This window comes from Haliotis rufescens, unplaced genomic scaffold (genome assembly GCF_023055435.1).
Source record: "Haliotis rufescens isolate VD_foot unplaced genomic scaffold, xgHalRufe1.0.p SCAF_5, whole genome shotgun sequence".
NCBI classification, from domain to species: Eukaryota; Metazoa; Mollusca; class Gastropoda; order Lepetellida; family Haliotidae; genus Haliotis; species Haliotis rufescens.
In genome coordinates, this window is record NW_025964223.1 from 9,709,242 (window position 1) to 9,729,764 (window position 20,523).

The 20,523-nt window shown below is 43.9% G+C and overlaps 1 protein-coding gene across 1 annotated transcript in view; it reads right to left on the minus strand.

Moving 5' to 3' along the window:
* Positions 1–498: 498 nt before the first annotated feature.
* LOC124150656 (glucose dehydrogenase [FAD, quinone]-like) overlaps positions 499–20,523 on the minus strand; it is a 33,427-nt gene continuing 13,402 nt past the window's right edge. The window contains exons 9-13 of the mRNA XM_046522636.2: positions 12,774–12,924; positions 9,304–9,446; positions 8,789–8,963; positions 8,033–8,255; positions 499–819 (exon numbers count right to left, since the gene is read on the minus strand). Coding sequence (XP_046378592.2) covers positions 690–819; positions 8,033–8,255; positions 8,789–8,963; positions 9,304–9,446; positions 12,774–12,924 — 822 coding nt within the window. The 3' untranslated portion in view covers positions 499–689. The remainder of the gene's footprint in view (positions 820–8,032; positions 8,256–8,788; positions 8,964–9,303; positions 9,447–12,773; positions 12,925–20,523) is intronic.

The following is a 20,523-nucleotide window of genomic DNA, read 5'->3' on the forward strand; positions in this document are numbered from 1 at the left end:
CACTGGTTTTCCTGGTCCAGACCGGACCGTACAGCTGAAATGTTACTGCCAGTGGTGTAAACCAAAAAACAATGGTGTCACCAATCCGAAAAACAAAAGTATGGAGAACTGACAGACAGTCTCATGCAGAGACCAGTCTCGACCGTTGAGGCCATCAAATTGCAGATCATCGTAATCGTGTCATGAAGGCTCTACACAGACAGTGGATGCATAATACAAATGCAACGGCTATTAGTGTGGCACATTAACCTTTTTTAAAAGAAGTATGTGAAATTGTGCTCTTCTATATGCATACAATCTATGTATTCTATTGTGAATTTGACGTAATGGTTTAGAATTTACCTTGTTGTGATTCTTCACATGTGTGAAGCCCATTTTGGGGCTCGCCTGTCATGATAGAATATATTGCTAGAAACGGCACGGAATTCATTCTCTCATAGATTAGATGTTCTTTGTGCTGTCCTAATGGAAAATCCACACGAATGAGAACACAAACAGTTATGGGGAAAGTATTTATAATTTTTACTCCAGATTGAAATAAATCATCGAAGAACATCATGTTATGTTTACGATAACTAAAGCGTTTTATAAACATATTTTATGTTATAATAGATAGATATGCAATAATTAGAGAGAGAGAGAGAGAGAGAGATAGATGATATATCTAAAATGTGGAAGCAAGATTATCCTTATTTGCTGCTTTTGATGATGTCCGCCGCCTTTTCTCCAATCATAATGCACGGGGCGTTTGTGTTCCCTGACACGAGGGCCGGCATGATGGAGGCGTCCGCGACTCGCAGCCCAGAAATACCCTTCACTCTGAAAAACATTAAATTGAAACCGACATTCAGATTAAAGTGACGACTTAGATTCAGCACGGACACGTCACGGCATATAGAAGTTAGTTCGTTATACCTTAATCGTTATTCGAAATTCGTAAAACGAAAACCGAACTATTTCTGTGGAGGACGAATTATTTTATTTTCCGTCCTCCAAAAAACACTTTTTTCCAATATTGAGACAGACAGTTAGTGCATGTTCGAGGAACGTCAGACAAAATTGGGGACATCACATTCAGCATAAACCTACAGGTAAACGTTTGAAAGACGAATAACAAACTAATTTTTCCATCTTTCCGAGGCAAGAGAGTTAACTGATTTTAAAAGTCCAGTTTCCACCCTTGCCGACATTGGCTGGAATTCCTGGGTTCGATCGTAGCGCCCCTAGTGGCTATTACAAGTTATATCCCTTCTATGCTTCTCCTATAGACCAAAGTAGTTGTGTGCAGCGCAACAGAACCGCTCCTGGCTTCTGATTGGTCGGTGGGGTCACATCCGTTTCCGGGGAGGAGGGGAAAACCCAAAGAAGCGCTCGTACAAGGTGAAAGGATCAACCATTGAAAGAAGCGCTAATAAAATATTTTTCTTTTCTTTTTCTAAACATAGACGTAGCGGCGGCGGCGGAGGGGGAAGGGAGGGGAGGGGCGGTTGCGGTGATGGCGGCGGCGGAGGGGGAAGGGAAGGGAGGGGAGGGGAGGGGAGGGGCGGGGGCGGCAGCGGAGGGGGAAGATAGGGGAGGGGCGGTAGCGGTGATGGCGGCGGCGGAGGGGGAAGAGGGGGGAGGGGAGGGGAGGGGAGGGGCGGTGGCGGCGGTGGCGGCGGCGGAGGGGGAAGATAGGGGAGGGGCGGTAGCGGCGGCGGAGGGGGAAGAGGGGGGAGGGGCGGTGGCGGCGGCGGCGGAAGCGGGAGGGAGGAAGGCGGGAAGGGAGTCGGGTTCTTTGTTTTGTTTTGGTGGGTGTGTGGCGATGGCATGTGGAGATGATAGCTCACTGAGACGAGCATATCATACACAGTCGACGACTCTGCCACTTTGTTGCTAGGTTGACGTCATATCGGCGAAGGATCTTGCAACAACATTCCACAAATCATGTCATCGGGTATGGTGATGTGTTTGTAAACTTTGAGGTGCAAGGTCCCCTTCCACAAGGCGATCGTGTATTGTAGCCCACTATGACAGCCGTTCGTCTTAGTTAAAAGTCGGTGAGTGGCGATCACCTTAGCGCTACGATCGTGGTTTGGAATTCTAAAGGTGTTGGCTGATTTCTAAAGGTGAATCGACAGGCACAGACATGAACGGGATGTAGGTATATGCCTACGTACTGTCATTCGTGTCTCCATGCAAACGTGGTGTCACGCGTGACGACAAACACACGTTGATCCAAAGGATTATTATTATTATTATTATTATTAATTATACCGAGGTGCTGGCACTCGTGTAGGTTGACATGCGTACTGTCATTCGTGTCTACATACACACGTCATGTACTTCGTGTGTTTCCATGCACACGTGATGTACTTCATGTTGCCATGCAAACGTGATGTCATGCGTGTCTTCAAACACACGTTGATCCACAGGATTATTTATCCTATTTAGCATTTTACAAGGATAGAGAGAGATCGATAGACATACGTGGTGTTTGACTCGTGTCTTCAGGCACACGTGGTGTTTCACTCGCGAACACCACCATACATACCAATATATTTATTTTATTTTTATTTTGAGACGTACAACTGTGGTGTCACGCGTAGGCGTGTGCGTCCAAGAGGACGAGGGAGCGGGTGTGGGTTCTTTGTTTTGGATTGTTGTTGTTTGCGTTGGCAAAGCAAGCAGGGTGTGCCTCAATTAGTCTGAACACCATGTGGACACCAGGCAGCTGACCTTTCAAGCATGGCTTTTCTCTTTTATCTTTCTCTTCTTCACTTTGGTGTGCACTGACATGACAGACGCACAGACAGACATACAACGTAGACGACATCTCAACTCAGCCTCTACCCTCGGTTCAGCATCCTGTTGGAGTTGATATCAATCAAGACACAAAGAGTCAGTTCAATTTATCCCTGTTTAATGATGACACCTAACACACTTCAACTTAGATACAGGGCAAACAATGCGAAACAATGCGGATAATGCGAAAAAGTGGATGACAACCTTCGTCATCGTCATCACACAGGTAGCCTGCTCAATGTTGCAACGAGTGCTGTTATTGCTGCTGCTTCTGTTGGTGAAGGTGTTGCTGCTGCGGCTGCTACTGCCGCTCTATATAGTGCTGAGATGAGTTCTGGTGCTGCTGCTGCTGCTGGTGAGGGTGTTGTTGCTGCTGCAGCTGCTTCTGCTGCTGCGCGGAGCGCATCAAAGAGTTCTGTTAGTGAGGGTGTTGCTACTGGTGGTTCTATTGCTGTGGAGGTGGTGGCTGCCACTGCTGGTGCCACTGCTGCTGCCACTGGTTTTGGTGTGGGTGCTGTTGATGAGGGTGCTGTGGTGACTGCCACTGGTTTTGGTGTGGGTGCTGCAGCATCTGAGGTGTCCATCGGTGATGGTGAAGGTGGTGGTGGTGGTGACTGCGCTGAAGTTACTCCTGTTACTATGGCAAGGAGTGTAGCTGTTGCTGCTTCTACTGCTGTGGGTGTGGCGGCTGTGGCGGCTGTGGCTGTTGCTGCCGCCCAGGATAGTGCTGAGGCGAATTTTTCTGTTGCTGCTGCTTCTCTGGGTGTCCCCTTCGATGCCCTCACACCTGCCGCGCATTGCGCCATCTGTAGTGCATTGATGAATACTTTTAGTGAGGGTGTTGTTGCTGCATCTGCAGCTGCATCTTCTTCTGCCTGTGTGGTGGCCGCTTCTGCTGCTGCTACGGGTGTTGTTGTTGGTGTTGTCTGCGATGAGTACTGTTGCAGCAAGGGTGCATGTGAAGTTACTATTTCAACGAGTGCTACTGCTGCTGCTTCTATGGCTGCAGGTGTTGCTGCGGCGGATGCTAGTATCGCTGTCAATAGTGCTGAGTCGAGTTGTTGTGCTGCTTTCACTGCTTCTGAGGGTGTTGTTGTTAGTATGGGTGCTGCTTCTGCTGCTGCTGACGCTGCAATGAGTGCTGAGAGGAGTACGTCTGGTTCTTTTAACGTTCCCTCTGCTGCCACTGCCGTAAGTGCTGCGACGTGTGGTGCTGCTGCTTTTTGGGCTGCTTTGAGTATGGATGTTGTGAGTGCTGCTGCTTCAGGTGTTGGTGTTGACTTTTACACTTAGAGTTCCATGCTGGGGATGCAGATGCCATAACCTGGAGGCAGAAATGTGTCCACAACACTCTTTAACTTCTCATGCATGTAGTCATGTGAAGCTTTGTACAAGGCACTTGTTCTCATCATCTCCCAATGTAGAACTAACTGCACCTCCAGGATGTCTGCCGTTGCACGACGGAAAAGCTCGCTATTGAGAACGTCTTCATCCTTGTCCCCCTTCTCCTTCTTCTTCTGTTTGATGGTGAGGCGGTAGTGGCCATTGTTGTCATACGGTAGTAGTAGCCGGAACATGATGGTGTTGTTGCTTTGGCCATTCAGTGAAAAGTGATGACCGGAGAGTGTTGGTCGTATTAAAAGGCACTGATGTCCTGCTTTCTGATTGGTTCGTTCCGGTGACTGGTCTGAGTCTCATTTTTTCTTAACTGGACCAACCCTTGTGTTTCTTTTCCATAGGGTCGGGCTTGTAGCGTGAGCGAGAAAGCAAAACCCTCGTTTCGACCCATCAGAGGGCCGCCCAAGGCAAAGGGTCGGGTTACAAGAGCGTTTTCATGCCGAGGTCCTTTTTGAATGATTTGATGAGGGGAACCCAAGCTGATTTTCTCCCCCTCTTTCCCAGGCCGTTGTCCCAGTATCAGTCCTTTCATGGTGTCAAGTTGAGATGTTGTTGGTTTCTGTAATTCAAAGTGAACCCTCGCACTTTGCAGGACGTGTGCGTTCCATCGGGTCTTGGGTTCATTAACTCATAGCCATAGTTTTTTGGACCTCCTGACACAAACGTCTTGATGGTGTTTCCGTCCAGTTCATCGGTAAACTCACCCAACGAATGGCCCAGCTCTGGATTCGTGTCGTGAGGTCGATGAATGTAAATGACGCTGTCCGTGATAAAGTACAAGACCCTGCGACCCACCAGGGCAAGGGTCTTGTACAGCTTGAGACGTGCTTGGGCGGTGACCCAAGCAGCAATGGTGACATTGAAATGAGAATGAGGGGTTTGGAATTCTTCCTTGTGGGTATAGGTCACTTCCACCATGTGTTCGTTGACAACGGTGACATCTTCGATGGTATTGCGTTCATCCCTCCACAAGGCAAAGTACTGTACAGGATCGTTCATATAGATGTTCTGACTGTAGTCTAACCATTGTCCAAACTTGCCCAAGAGCGAATTCAATTGCATCTTGGCAATCGTGCGACGTCCTGTTTTTTTTTCGATACGGACCTTGTCCAACCTTCTTTGTCATATATCTCCTGGATGTAAGCGTCGTGATCCGTTGTCCCTCGGGGTATCCGCTGGCTTCGAGCATCTCCTTGAAATGACGAACGATATAAGTGTCAAAGAGTCCTTCTTGCTGGATGTCGGGGTCATGCTGTGCAAAGGTGTCAAAATGGCAAACGTCGTAGATCTGAAGCACCTGGTAGTCATATTTCTTCACGGCTTCCTGGAGTTCTACGGTGGCGTACGTACCCACCCATGACCTCTCGTCCGTGTGCTTGCAGGGGGAGTCAACGTGTGTGCCTGTCGATTCACCTTTAAAAATTCAGGCAACACCTTTAAAATTCCACACCATGATCGTAGCGCTGAGGTGATCGCCACTCACCGACTGTTAGTGAAACGAACGATTGTTCTTTTGCTACAATACGATCGCCTTGTGGAACAAAACCTTACATCTCAAAGTTTACAATCACATCATCATAGTCGATGACGTCATTTGTGGAATGTTGTAGCACAATCTTTCGTCGATGTGGTGTCTACCTAGCAACAAAGTGGCTGGGTTATCGACTGTGTATGATAACTTTGATAAGTTCGTTTCAGTGATCTATCATCTCCACACGTCATCGACACCCACCCTGCTTGCTTTGCCAACACAAACAACAACAATCCAAAACAAAGAACCCACACCCGCTCCCTCGCCTACGCGTGACACCACAATTGTACGTCTCAAAATAAAAATAAAATAAATATGTTGGTATGTATGGTGGTGTACACGAGTGAAACACCACGTGTGCCTGGAGACACGAGTCAAACACCACTTATGTCTATTGATCTCTCTCTATCCTTAAAAAATACTAAATAGGATAAATAATCCTGTGGATCAACGTGTGTTTGAAGACACGCATGACATCACGTTTGCATGGCAACACGAAGTACATCACGTGTGCATGGAAACACACGAAGTACATGACGTGTGTATGTAGACACGAATGACAGTACGCATGTCAACCTACACGAGTGCCAGCACCTCGGTATAATTAATAATAATAATAATCCTATGGATCAACGTGTGTTTGTCGTCACGCGTGACACCACGTTTGCATGGAGACACGAATGTCAGTACGTAGGCATATACCTACATCCCGTTCATGTCGATTCACCTTTAGAATTCAGCCAACACCTTTGGAATTCAAAACTATGATCGTAGCGCTAAGGTGATCGCCACTCACCGACTTTTAACTTAGACGAACGGCTGTCATAGTGGGCTACAATACACGATCGCCTTGTGGAAGGGGACCTTGCACCTCAAAGTTTACAAACACATCACCATACCAGATGACATGATTTGTGGAATGTTGTTGCAAGATCCTTCGCCGATATGACGTCAACCTAGCAACAAAGTGGCAGAGTCGTCGACTGTGTATGATAAGCTCGTCTCAGTGAGCTATCATCTCCACATGACATCGCCACACACCCACCAAAACAAAACAAAGAACCTGACTCCCTTCCCGCCTTCCTCCCTCCCCCTCCGCAGCCGCCGCCGTCGCCGTCGCCGTCGCTGCCGCCGTCCCTCCCCTCCCTTCCCCCTCCGCCGCCGCCATCAACGCCCCTCCCCTCTCTTCTCCCTCGGCCGCCGCCACCACCGCCGCCGCAACTACGTCTATGTTTAGAAAAAAAGAACAAAAAATTATTTTATACGCGCTTCTTTCAATGGTTGATCTTTTCACCTTGTACGAGCGCTTCTTTGAGTTTTCCCTCCTCCCCGGAAACGGATGTGACGCCCTCTTGGAGGTGCGCACGCCACCGGAAACGGATGTGCCGCCATATTGGATGCGCGCGCCACCGGAAACGGATGTGCCGTCATCTTGAATGCGCACGCATGACCCACCGTGCCCTGCGCACACCCAACCGGAAGTGACTTCATCAGAGGTCACGTGACCCCACCGACCAATCAGAAGCCAGGAGCGGTTCTGTAGCGCTGCACACAACTACTGACCAATCAGATTCTTCATCTCGTATAACTTGCATTTGCTTTCAAACAGAATGGCGGCGCCCAGACAAGACGATCTGATCGATAATCAAGATCTATATTTTGATAAAACGGGTCTGACATCGCGAAGTGCATCAAATCACGTGAGCACTTTGATTAAAGACATGAATAGATTTGGAAAATATCTGATGACAACGAGTTGGTGGTGCACATGCTTTGCAAGTCCTGCAATCGACCGAACTCTGCATTACAGTTCACGAACCAGATTTCAATTTCGTTGTGCGATTTTGATTGAACCATGCACAGACTCGTTAGTCCAGCCAAACTTTAACTCCATAATACCAGCCTAGTTCGGCAAGGGTGGAAACTGGACTTTTATAGTCAGTTAACTCCCTTGTCTCGGGAAGATGATTATTATCAGGCAGCTTGGTAACAGAGCTATGATACGTTTGTTATTTTCTAAATACATTTACAAACTAATAGACATGTTGAATACCAACACAACACGAAGGCAAGTTTACCCACGTCCATCAGTCAAGCACGGAACGCCCCAAAAAGGATTAAAATAATAAAGCTGAATGTCCATGAAAGTTGCTCGTCTTTGATGTGATCAGAGCTATAAATATTCAAGGTAGTAGACATGTAGTTGACCTGTAGACAAACAAATCCTGGAGATCATTTTAGATTGGTGAAAACACAATGTAACATGATTGTATTTATACAAACGCCATAGAATAGTTGAAGTTTTCCAAATTCACCCACCTCAGTTGAGGATCCACCACTGTAGTTGGGTCGCTTGGTTTTCCCATCTTGCACGTGGTGGTCGGATGGTAGATTGTTGTAGCCAGTGCCCGGATGTAACACTCCCAGTATTCATCAGTGTCATACTTCATAGTGTTGCATGTCGGGAAGGGTGTGTCTTCAAGCTTGGCTCCTATTTCCTTGAATGCCTTTGTCTGATGAAGTTTCTGGACCATGCGAACACCTGTTGAACAGAAATGTCTTTTAAATTCTGATCCATTTGATATTCAAAGGTATATTTTTGGAGCGAAGCGTTATTAATTCAGCATGTCTATATGTAGTTCAAAAACAGTTTGAACTGACAAATCGATGATATTCATACTCGTAAAAGATTGTGAGCGTTAATTCTAAATCTACAATGATGAAACCTGATGTTCACTGTGTTCTGGATGTTACATTGTCATGCTTGAAGGTGGAAGTCAGTTTTGGTTGGACAAATAAACATGATCCTTCATAAATGATGTTGCCTCAACCAGATCCAAAGACAAAGATGGTGCCTTGCTCGCAGTAGGTATCTGTTAAAAGTAGCCACTTTACCCAAAGAATGTCCCTGGTAAAAGTTGTTACTTTACCAGAAGTATGTCCCCATTAACAGTAGTTGGTTTACCCGAATTATGACTCTGTTAAAAGTGATTGGTTTACCAGCCAAAAAATGAGTCTTTGTTAAAAGTAGTTGCTTTGCCCTAGAAAGTCCTTAATAACTGGAACTGTTTTCACCTCTAACTAAAGTCTTGACGTCATCGCGATGAGACAGGTAGTTGGGCTCGATGATAGGATGCTCAAACGGGTTGGTGCTTCTCAGGCGGATTGTCCCCATGCTCTTTGGACGGAGTAAAGCTGGGAGGATTGTGAAACCTTCTTCATCAGACGTCCAGTTGAAATGAGCAACTATCTAAATAAGAAGTAGATGATCGTTATATAAGGTAAGGGACGTTTCAAAACAAGACCGTTTATGTCGTGTCAGTATGCGTGTGTAGTCCTTCCATACGATCTTCCCCGAAACCTGTTCATTGATGACCACAGCAACGGTGCTCTTACAGTACCCACAGAATTAATTATAAAAAATATGTAAAGCTGGCCACATGGCAACCGTGTGAAAAATGTCATTTTTGCCCATTGCTCAGCCATTAATGCATGTATCATTATAGAATTGGATAAGAAGAAAGTACGAAGACAGGGCCCATCGATACTGGGAACATATTGTGATTCCTGTGGAAATAAAGCACTCTTACCTTTTGGTCAATATTAAACAGACGGGCCAGACTTTTGTCCATTGAAACACAGACACATTGAAGCTGAACATCTGGACTTGGTTCGTCGGATTTCGTCTTCACAAACGCCATGGCTTCCAGACCGCCGCTTGAGGTTAAAAGACCTACAGTGAAAGGCAAGCTATAAGCTGTTAGTGGCTGAGCAAGTACCCACTAAGGAAGGTGTGCCGCGATGCACGGATTTTGGAACCTTCAAGGAATGATTTGCTGAACAGTTAGCAACATTTTAACCTCACCATGGCGGCCTTCAAAATGTATCCTCGGATCATGTTTTGGACGCCACACGTTTGTAGACGACCATGTTTATCTTGAGTTATAAAGAAGTTGCAACTGGAAACTTGTCTGACATACCTTAAATACAAATGTCAGCATAAAAAGAGTCAGCTTATTTAAATCAGCGACGATTTGGCGCATCATGGTCTTCATATTTACTTTTCAGTCGAAAGGATGGAGATCTTTTGGGCCACTCTTTTTAACAGATATATGTTTGCATTTCCTTAGATTTTTTTATAATGTTACTTTTTTTCTTTTCCTGCAAAACATGAAAAGGATTGACATCGGAATTACACTTCTGAACGTAAAAGTAAAGCATGTGTTGCTGTCAAGATGGTATTCCAGTCTGCAAAGCAACTTTTAACTTTAATGCCATGATATGACTAGAATAATGTGAAAAGCGGAGCTAAACCCAACTCACTAACTCACTCACTCACTTTTAACTTCACTTCATAGAATCAAGGGGTATCTTGACAATAAATGCTTTAAAGTCTTGACCTTCACCATTTCTATCTTATGAGGAGAATAGCAGTCTAGCGAACCAGAGAGACTACATACTTGGAATGTCTGGGACTGTAATTTGTTCAAGATGGGCCAACAGTCATGTACTTTAAAGGTATATAACGAACCATTTTGCTAAGAATGAGCTGAACGACTACTGCACATATAAAAATGCCCATTCCTATTTCTACTGGATTCCAATATCCGACACCAAAATTGCTTGGTCCAGCAAATCGCCCGATGTCAAAGATTAACCATAATCCTTGATACAAACAAGGAATGAATTTCGTTATATTCTCAGAAATATTCGATACAGGTGATTTTCATATCAAATCAATTCTCAAAGACTCAAAGATTTTGCTTTTGACTTTTAGCAATTGCAGAAAAGAACTAAGCTCAATTGTTAAACACTTGATTTTCCAACTTTGTACATCACTCACCCAAACGAGAAAATGTATTCTTAGATCCATGGGACAATTATCAAAACGTGGTGATCATAAAAATAAATTTACATCTCTTTCTTCAAAGGTTCATTACAGTATGTCAGAAATGAAAGCAAATGTCAGAGGAGGTGAGGTGAATTGGTTATAAAAAAGTAAGCAAAATTGTAAAAATCCAGATTATTGCACTTAAAAACCACCCGTGTGCGTGCGTGCGTGATTACTTGTATAACTTCGGACTGAGATATCATACTGCAGTTCACCTCACCTTTTACCTCTGAGAAAAAAAAATCAATGAAATGCTGGATTTGACCTCATTGATACAATCAATGTGAAATTTGGAGATCAGAAGTTTTTTTCAAAAACGGGGTTTCCCCCAATGGCACAAACTGTGCTTCCCTCCTTGTTGATATATTTCCGTAATGCATTTGAATCGGAATTTCTGCTCGCATTGGCAAACTCAACACACATTAATATTCAGGTATACCGATGTTTGGCTATTGGCCAATAATATTCAAATAGGCAATTCCTCTCTTCTTATTTACCATCCTGAAATTGAACTTAAGAGACAATGAAACCATTACACTAAACAAAGTTATCCACAAGACTGTATGAAATAAGGGATGTATTCAAAGGTCAACTTTCCCTTATGTTGAGCAATATTCCAATAGCTCCAGCCTTTGGTGTCTTCATTTTACAACTTGTACGATATTGTCGAAAATCTCTGAAACTACAACAGAGATACTTATAACTATGGACAACATCTCCTCGCTTTTACTTATAATGGATATATTGCCCACATCACGGTTTCTTTCATTAGGCAGGACAACGAGATAAATATCATCCTGTTGGTATTGCCGGTCCTATTCAAAGGATTTTTTATAACCTGCTTCACAAATACATGTTAGAATGCAACCTCGGGTGTCGACGAGTATTCAGCATATAGCTTGGCTTCCAAGGCTGATCGTGCTGCATTTACTTCTTGCAGTGTTCTTTCCCGAAATGTGGAATATATCCCTTCAACCATGATGTTCTCAAGAAGACTACTTTCGACCTCGGTGTTTTCAGAACTCGAGGAAACCTTCACTTATAACAATGCAGAAATTGAAGAAATGAAAAAAATGTCTACTGACGCTCCTGTTGCACCCACGTAAAAATAGGATCGTCAATAAAAAATTCCGGCCTGTTCTTTGGAGATGTTGACAGCGGTACATTCAAGAAACAAAAACTGAAAAGAAGTGTACTTTGTACAATTGCTGGTTGAAAAGAATCACAGAAGATGTTGTTTTCCAATACATATAGAACCATCAGGTGTTCTGTTCTCCCTCTTCACACATAACAGCAAAGGTTTCCAAGAAGACATCGACCAAAACCGCTGTTTGGATCGCCTCGTGCTTATACAGACAGTTACAACATGTTCACAACCACCTCTCAACCTCGTAATTAAGCCAAGTAACAATTTTCAGCTATTTATACATGGACTTGGATAAAGACAACGACGTTTGTTGCCAGTGATTAAGCTTTCAACCAAAGGAACTGAAGAACTGAGTTTCTGTCGTTGTAGGGACTTGGGCTCATTGTACTAAATGAGCATGCGAGCATGCGAACTCATCTCAAGTATTGCTCATCAATCTGCGTTGTGCGTACAGACGTTTTGGTGCTCATGCTATGACGAGAAAGAAGACAACATTCAGTAAAATGGACCATATTATAATGTAATACTAGTGTATTATGAATTATGATACCATGCTGACAAAGCTGTTGGAACGTTCTTGTTTTAAATTCTTTCTTCTTGGATATTAAAGCACACTATGACCCATATACATTAATTGGAATACCCGATCTTATCCAATCAGAACCACTAAGGATCCATGCTCGTCATTAGAGGCGACTAACGGGATGATGTGGTCAGGCTCGGTGACTTGGTGCATGACATCTTATTCCAATTGCGTAGATTGATGCTTATGATATCAATCACTGGGTTGTCGATTATTCACAGACCGTCGTCAAATCGATGGAATATTACTGAGTGAAGAGTTAAACAACAAACGTCCGTAAACGTCCGTTAACGTATGACGTTAGTAGTTTCGAATTCATGGACCTGCCATAGAGAATTCGTAAAAAATGGGAACATGTGTTTTTTATGATAAAAGTGTTTGATGAAAAAAAGTTTAAAATGTTCAGGAAAATACGCGCCTTGAGGCAAATATTACTTACCTGATTTTAATGCACGATATTCGATTGAAGTAAGGGTTGACTCTAACTTCTTTGTCGTGAGGGAAATAGGCTTCTGAATCTTCGATACCATGGTGACGAACATGTGATCCTGTAAGCTGTCACCAACTGGGAGGCTAGCTAGAACTGGAATCTGTATATTGAAGTACACACGACAAAACTATTTCAATAATTTTGTAAAATCTAAATATTTTTTACATTTGTATACTTATCCTGCATAACTTCTTAACGATTTCACTGCTTACCTTACGATAACTAGAAGGAAGGTCCTGGGTGAACAAATAAAGTTCTGATGTCCCAATTACTGACCTTATCGTCGCTATCCTGTGACCTTGATGACACCTAAGGTCATCTTCACAGCTCTGCCTGTCGCCCAAGCTCTTAGAAAAACATACTTTTGAGGTTTCTGAAGCCAAAGTGAAGCCGCAAGTCTTGCGACGGGTGGGCCTTAAACGTAGTAATACAGGATAAGTATACACATGTAAAAAAAATATTTAGATTTTACTAAATTTTTTACTTATCCTGCATTACTCCTTAAGCATCTGTGTCGGACGGTTTGGAGGTGGGTCAACCTTCAGAATACAGAAACCTCAATAATTCACACCCTTCAATATGACACAAGTTGGTCGATAAACCTTGAAGCAGAAAAGTTCAGAAAAAACGCCATTTCGTTTGTTAAAAATAGGATAAAAAAAGATTGAACATAGGAATTAAAGAGATATTTCCAATACATACTTAGTATTAAAGAAAATTATAGCTCATCAACTAATTCTTTACTTACTACGTCATAGAGCCGTCGTTCACAAACAAGATTGTCTAATATTCTTCCACTGGCGGCGACTGAGTGACTGCACATGGAACTAGATTGGCTCTGTATAGGACGAGTTCATTATTTGCGTCAGGGGTTGGTAACCTGCTGGGTTACAACCAGAGGGTCCAACTTCGCACGCCTTCGACATCCTCGAGAGCCACAACGCGAAGATAATGACTTACGTAAACCTGTGTCGAACCTCCAGAAATATCCTTCCGTGATTGTTCCAAAAAAACAATTGCCGTGTTGAGCCATGGTAAGGCTAACACCCTGAGATCGTGAGGGTAATTCGCTCTCCGCGGATTACGTTTTGGCGATCTCGTAGGCCTGCAGGATTACTGCACGTAACCATAGAGATATGGTGTTTGCGACTAACTTCGGTCGTGGACCTAGTAAACACGGGTATAAATAACCGCTTCCTCGAACCACGCCTAGTCTTGGAGCGGCGAATGAAAACTCGAACTGCTCGCACCGAGCCCAGAAGAAATTCACCTTCATGTACGGCTCCCACAATAACCGATATTGGTGGGATGGTGAAGGAACGGTCGGGTTGGAATAGTAGTAGTTTTAGCAATAAAATCCTAGCATAACCTGAGATGTACCGCTCCGTGCGTCCCATGCTCAAAACGGACCCGGGTGTTGTTAATCAGATGTAGTTCGCTCACCCATGCTGCCATAGCTAATGCCAAGAGAAACCATTATTTTCTTGGTGAGGTCATAAAATGAGGATGCATAGAGGGTCTCAAAGGGGGGCCTCGAAGTACCATGTTCAAGTCCCAAGCAGGTGGGCGGAACTTGGCCTTCTGATCCGAAAGCCTGAATGAGCGTAATAGGGCCTGTAGTTCCATGACCTTAATTACCTTGTGATTTTCCGGGACAGCCAACCCTGAGTTAAGTGCAGCCAATTACATAGTAATGGTGCTACCTTGTAGTTCCAAGTGTCTTTGGGTAGCAAATGTAAGAGGAATTCCGCTAGGAATTGTTGTGACGCAATCGTAGGGTCTTGATTCTTTTGCCTTGTAAAAAGTCTCAAATGATCCCCAAATGATAGTCCTATGGGAGAGGAACGATGAACTAAAGCTATAGCTTTGCTGCCCGTGTCGAAATTTTCCCTTCGCACTTAAACGCCTTTTAAAAACGAACCATGCGTGCAGACGTTGGGTGAGGCAATTTGCTGTGAGGCCGGATGAGTAGGTTGGACCACTGTGGGAGGGGTCGTGGATCGTCTTCAGCTAGATTTTTCTGAGCTTGACGAACCATCCTCTCGCCGGTCACCAGGGCGCGACCAAGGTGAGAGCAAGATACCTTGTCTCTTTGATCCCCTGTATCACCTTGGGAAGTAAAACTGATGGCAGAAAAGTGTGTGCTTTTAGCCCTCACCAAGGGATACTGAACTCGTCCACTGCCCAAGTCTGCATATCCGGTAACGGGGAGATATATGGCCTGAGTTGGTGCTCTAGGCAAGTAAGAAACAAGTCAAAGTTTGGTTGCCTGAACTTCTGAAGCAGTAACTGGAATGTTTCTGTGAGAAGTTTCCACTAGGTGGGAGCCACCCTGTCTGGACATGATACTGCCAAAGTGGTATGGCCAGAATTAAAGCTTCCAACTCCAAGTTGTTTATATGCCACTTTCACTGAGCACTGGACCATAGCCCTGAGGTCATCTGGTCTTGTAAGTGAATACCTCACCCGATGGGGAGCGTCAACGAACAGGTGTATATTCGGGGAAAACCTGAATAAAGAGACTCCGAAGACATTCAACGCCACCAATTGAGTTTAGCCGGTAGAGTGATGGCCTTGATAGGATCCTGACTCCAGATGTTGCAGTTGTAAGTGGCCCATGCTAGTTAAGTCCTGTACCGAGGTGAGTAACCCTAACAACACTTGCCATTGGCAAAGCATGTATGGTTGGTGTTGAGCAGATGACAACAGGCTTAGAAACTTGTGCCATCTGTCCCTCGGTACAAATAGGAGATCCTGGTCTGTCTGGAACAGGCCTCCTATGAACTGGAGCCAATAGGAAGGAGCTAACTCCCGACTTCGCTTCGTTGATTATCCATCCCAGTTAAAAAGATATAGTAGCCGTCTGCCTGGTGAATTCCCGGTGGCGTACTAACGTTGACATGTGTTGATAACACAGAAGATCGTCCTCCATCTACGACTCGAAACAAGTGTTCGTCAAGTGTAGATACGCAGTTATTGGCTTCATTACTCCTGTAAATAGCCAAGGGTCACTGACATGTCAAATGGGAAACACTATCCATTGGTAGTGAACCCCACTGAACTGGACCTGAGGAGTCTACGGTTGGGATGGATAGTCGACACTGACCAAGAATCAAACGTATTGATGTTGATTATGAGAGTTCTCAACGTGGTGAGGCGGCAATAATGTGGACGTTTAAGATAACGTTCGTTGAACACGGAGAGATTGTGGATCATTCTCATCTTGTCTGGGTCCTTCATGGGTACCAGGCAGATGTGAGGATAAAACCCCGGTGTAAAGACTGGGTTGTGAACCAACTCTACAGCTGTTCTCACCAACAGTATGTCTATGTTGGATTTTCCAAACCAAACTGTGGTCAACGGTGGGGTTACCTCTTCGTGTATACGGAAACCATGATATAATACGATGAGTACGTAATCGTCCTTGAGACTTGTCTGTGCCACGCCCTTTCCCAGTAAGGGAATACTGGTCTTCCTTGAGAGACGCGCGTCTAGGCTTGTAATTGGCTGACGTAGATAGACTGGGATAGACTAAAAGAGACGTGCTCTAGAGTCTTGAGCACAGTGTCATTCAAAGCGTTTTGGGAACTTGGCGTGCGTGTCTACGATCTGTTCATTGAACAAGGGGAGTAGATGACCAAGGTTGACGTAGCAGCCTGCCCTTGAAACCAGAATCTCAGTTGAAAACACTGTAAAGACTGGTTGTAACGGTAATCTCCGTCAGGGTGGTCTCAAGATGAATTTTCCTGTGGTCAATCTGACGCTGCAGGAAAATCATCATAGTTTGGAAGTGATCTGATCAGATAGGCTTATCCTCTGATAGATCCTGATCCACCACAAACATTGACGATGTTGGTGTCTTAAACGACGGAGCAAATGTGAGTTTGGAGAAGTCTTCCTCCAATGACCTCGTGGTGTCCCTCTTATTTACCCCGTTACCAGGGGAGGGCGTCACTGACACGAGACGGTCTGCTACCTAATCTGGTATTTGTGCTAAGCCGGTGATCTGCTCCGGTGCGTAGTACCTACCCTATTAGCAGGCTTTGATGACCCGCCTAGATAAGGAGTCATGTGGGGATGTTACTCTCCTTGCTGCCCAGCGATATATGCTGTACCAGAAAACACATTTGGTATTTGGCATACGTTAGGCGCAGATGTAGTCGCTTACATTTGTGCCAAGGATGTTGTGTAACCGAGTACACTGTAAGTCCTTTGACTGACGTCATTGTAGAGACCTTGATTGGTACGCAAGACGCTGCGATCAGCGCAGGTCTGTGAGACTAGGGTCATCGGTGATGACTGGATCATTGTAGAAGCGTTTGGACCATTGTCCAGTTAGCGTACGGGAACGGTGTTGACGCCTGAGCGTACATCTGCTGCGCTGGATATGTTGGAAAAGTGCTAAGCTGATCGTGCGTCGGTTGCGTAATAGAGGCGCCTGGGTAGAAGTCAGGCGCTGCGCTCGGCGCAGATAATTGAGACACAAAGCTCAAAGGTATTGACTGGACCATGGCTTGCTATGCTACCCCTATCATAGCATCTTGAGACGCTGGTGCTGTCGCCGACGTCACAGATTTAACATATCTGAAAGTGTCTGGCGGCTGAAAAAAAGGCGCCGTTACGATACTCACAAAATCCTCCGGTATTGTTGATTTCGGTGGAGATTGTACTTCTGCAGTCACAGTTACGGGCGTCATATTACCTGCCGATAATAACGGCTGGGTGGTTATGACCGAACCATGTCCTTCGCTATTCCGCGATTGTAACATTCCTCTCGTATCACGACGGGATTACTGCAAAATATGATTGTGAGTGACCTGCTTTTATATTGTAAAACTCGTTTGAGAGAGATTTATACAAAAATTACATTTAGAATTTGGCGGGCACATCTACGACAATATGTATAACACGCAAACATAAGTTTCAGAAATAAACCATTTTTGAAGAAACTTTACGGGAAAAATGCCGTAGAATTGAACAATAATCTATTCGCAAAAATACGAGTTGCAAGGGTATACAATATTTTTATATACGCAACTCAATGTAAACCAAGGCTATTTACATTTAGAGTTTTGAGAGCACATCTGCGTGCAAACCAAACAACGTGGATGATGATCTTTGTAAGATTTTTTCCACGACAATTACTACAAAGCTCAAGCATAAGTTATGCAATTAAACCATTGTTGATGAGACTGTACTGGAAGAAGGCCGTAGAATTGAACGATAATCTATCGGCAAATTACGAGTTGAAAGTGTATACAATATTTGTATATACGCAACTCAATGTAAACCAAAGCTATTTACTTTTGGATTTTGGCGTACACATATGCGTGTAGGACAACCGACGTGAATGATAAGATTTTTTCCACGACAATAATACAATCGCGCAAACATAGGTACGCAATTAAAGAATTGTTGACGAAGCGGGACTGGAAGAAAGCCGTAGATTTGATATCAATCTATCGGCAAACATATTTTGAACGAGTTGAAAATGTATACATAGAGGTTATCACGCGAGTGTTTGGGGATGGTAAATATCCTGCATTAGGAATAAACATTATATTTAGCGAGCCTTGGCGAGCTAAATACATAGTGTTTATTCCTGATACAGGATATTTACCATCCCCAAACACACCAGCGTGATAACCTCTTATCATATGTCATTTTTTAATTCTGTGCTTTTTTCTCTCTCTCACAAACATTACCGAAACATTGCGAGTTTTCCTGGAATGCGCGCATTAATATTTATTACGTCACAGGGTAAGTGATGTGTCAGTCGGACAGTGGCAGCAGCCAATATAGTTCCAACCAAAATCTGTTTCTTATACAGTGGCGAAGCAACATATACGCAAAACAACAGCTGTTTTTAATTGCCTTTCGCGGCAATCCATCGGTCTGTCCGCTAGAGTAACTGTCCTTTGTCGAAGGGAAGCTACTCTAACCCTAGTCTATGAGACGTCACGGCCACGGTCAGACGCTGTTGACAGTCGGTCTGTCCTGTCATAACGTTAAGAAGTGTTGTCAGATGTACACACAGCGACAAAACGAAACAAGGTAACAATTCAAACATGTTTCGGCCAAATCCAACTATTTTAATTTGTGGAAATGGTTTCAAGCCGCAGAGGTATACAAGCACAGATATGGCTACTGATCCTGCTTGGCTAGGCCTCATACCCTCGCAAAATTGTTTCGAAATTTAGTTGCCAAAATTTATAAAATGCCTTAGCTACGTCACAGTTAGACACTGGTTTTCAGTATATTAGACTGTTCTTTTGATAATGATAGCAATTATCCCTGTAGTTTATCCAGATTCCCGATAGTTATTTCTGACTCGATCGCCAAATGACGAGGGCGACGCCATGTTTGTTTATAAACAGTGAAAGTAGTCCTACTTGACCTTTGATATTTGCATCTCTATCCGCATATGACCCCAACGGATATCGTTTTTATCCGTTGGCTTTATCCTGCCGGGAAACCTACCCAGTATATGATAAAATAATTTATATGTACGCAACTCACTGTTACGCCAAAGCTAGTAGAATTTAAGAACACAAGAATGTTATACATATGTAGCTGAGAATTGTAAACAATTTGAATACCTTTGCAGGCAAACGATTGTAACACAATTCAAAATAGCGGCAAAAAACAAATATGTGGCGGGAAGTCACAAGAGTCTTTTCACGGCTAATTAATTCACATAAAACTACACGACATGGGGAAAGTATATGAAAAGAATACATCACCCATCACAGATCAATTTTAGGATTGTAAACGAACACTGAAGGTCTAAATTAATCCAAAAGGAGAGCTCCGCTGGGACATGTCCTTGCTGTACTGCGACAAGCAGTGAAGAGAAGATGACCTTAGGTGTCATCAAGGTCACAGGCAGCGACGTAAAGGTCAGTAATTGGGACTTCAGAACACGACTTTATTTCTTCACCCAGGACCTTCGCGGTTGCGCTGTCCTTCTAGTTGTTTTAAGGTGAGCAGTGAATGCATTAAGGAGTAATGCAGGATAAGTAAAAAATATAAGAAATCACAATAGTCCACTGTGCGATTCCGACCAGTTCCTAAGCACGTGTTTATAAGAACATCATAGAGTGGTGACACTATGTGTTCGCGGAAAGGTAAGCGTATATCACCCCACCAGTGGCACCCATCACAAACCCGTCAGAAACACATGCAAAGAAAAGACAATAAGTAATAGCCTCTGGCACACCTGTACTTATAATGTATGGACGTTACTGGTTCTCTGGCATTAGAAATCAGAAAGTGAGACTTGTTGAACACAAGGGATGATGAAAGCTGATCGTATTTGTGTATTTGAGTTGTCGGTGAATCGGTAAGTCACTTCTTAAGACCAGCATAGGTTGCTGGCGATCTATTCTAATCCAGAATCCTCATGAAGAAATATAAGTGTTGTTTTCATTCTATAACACACTTGGGACTTTAGTAATCTTAAGGAATGACTGTGTATTATTTTCGGTTCATTAAGGTATGAATCGAAAAACCGATGTGCAAATTGTATGCATCCGTGTAAATTCGACAACGGAAGCATGTTTTATCTACAATAGTTTTACCAAAAACAGGTGTATATATCAAAGCAGACAAAAAAGACGACATTGATAAACATTCCAGTTGTAGGAATACATAGTGTGGCGTGACATGAATAAGGTGATTGTTTAATTTATGCACATAA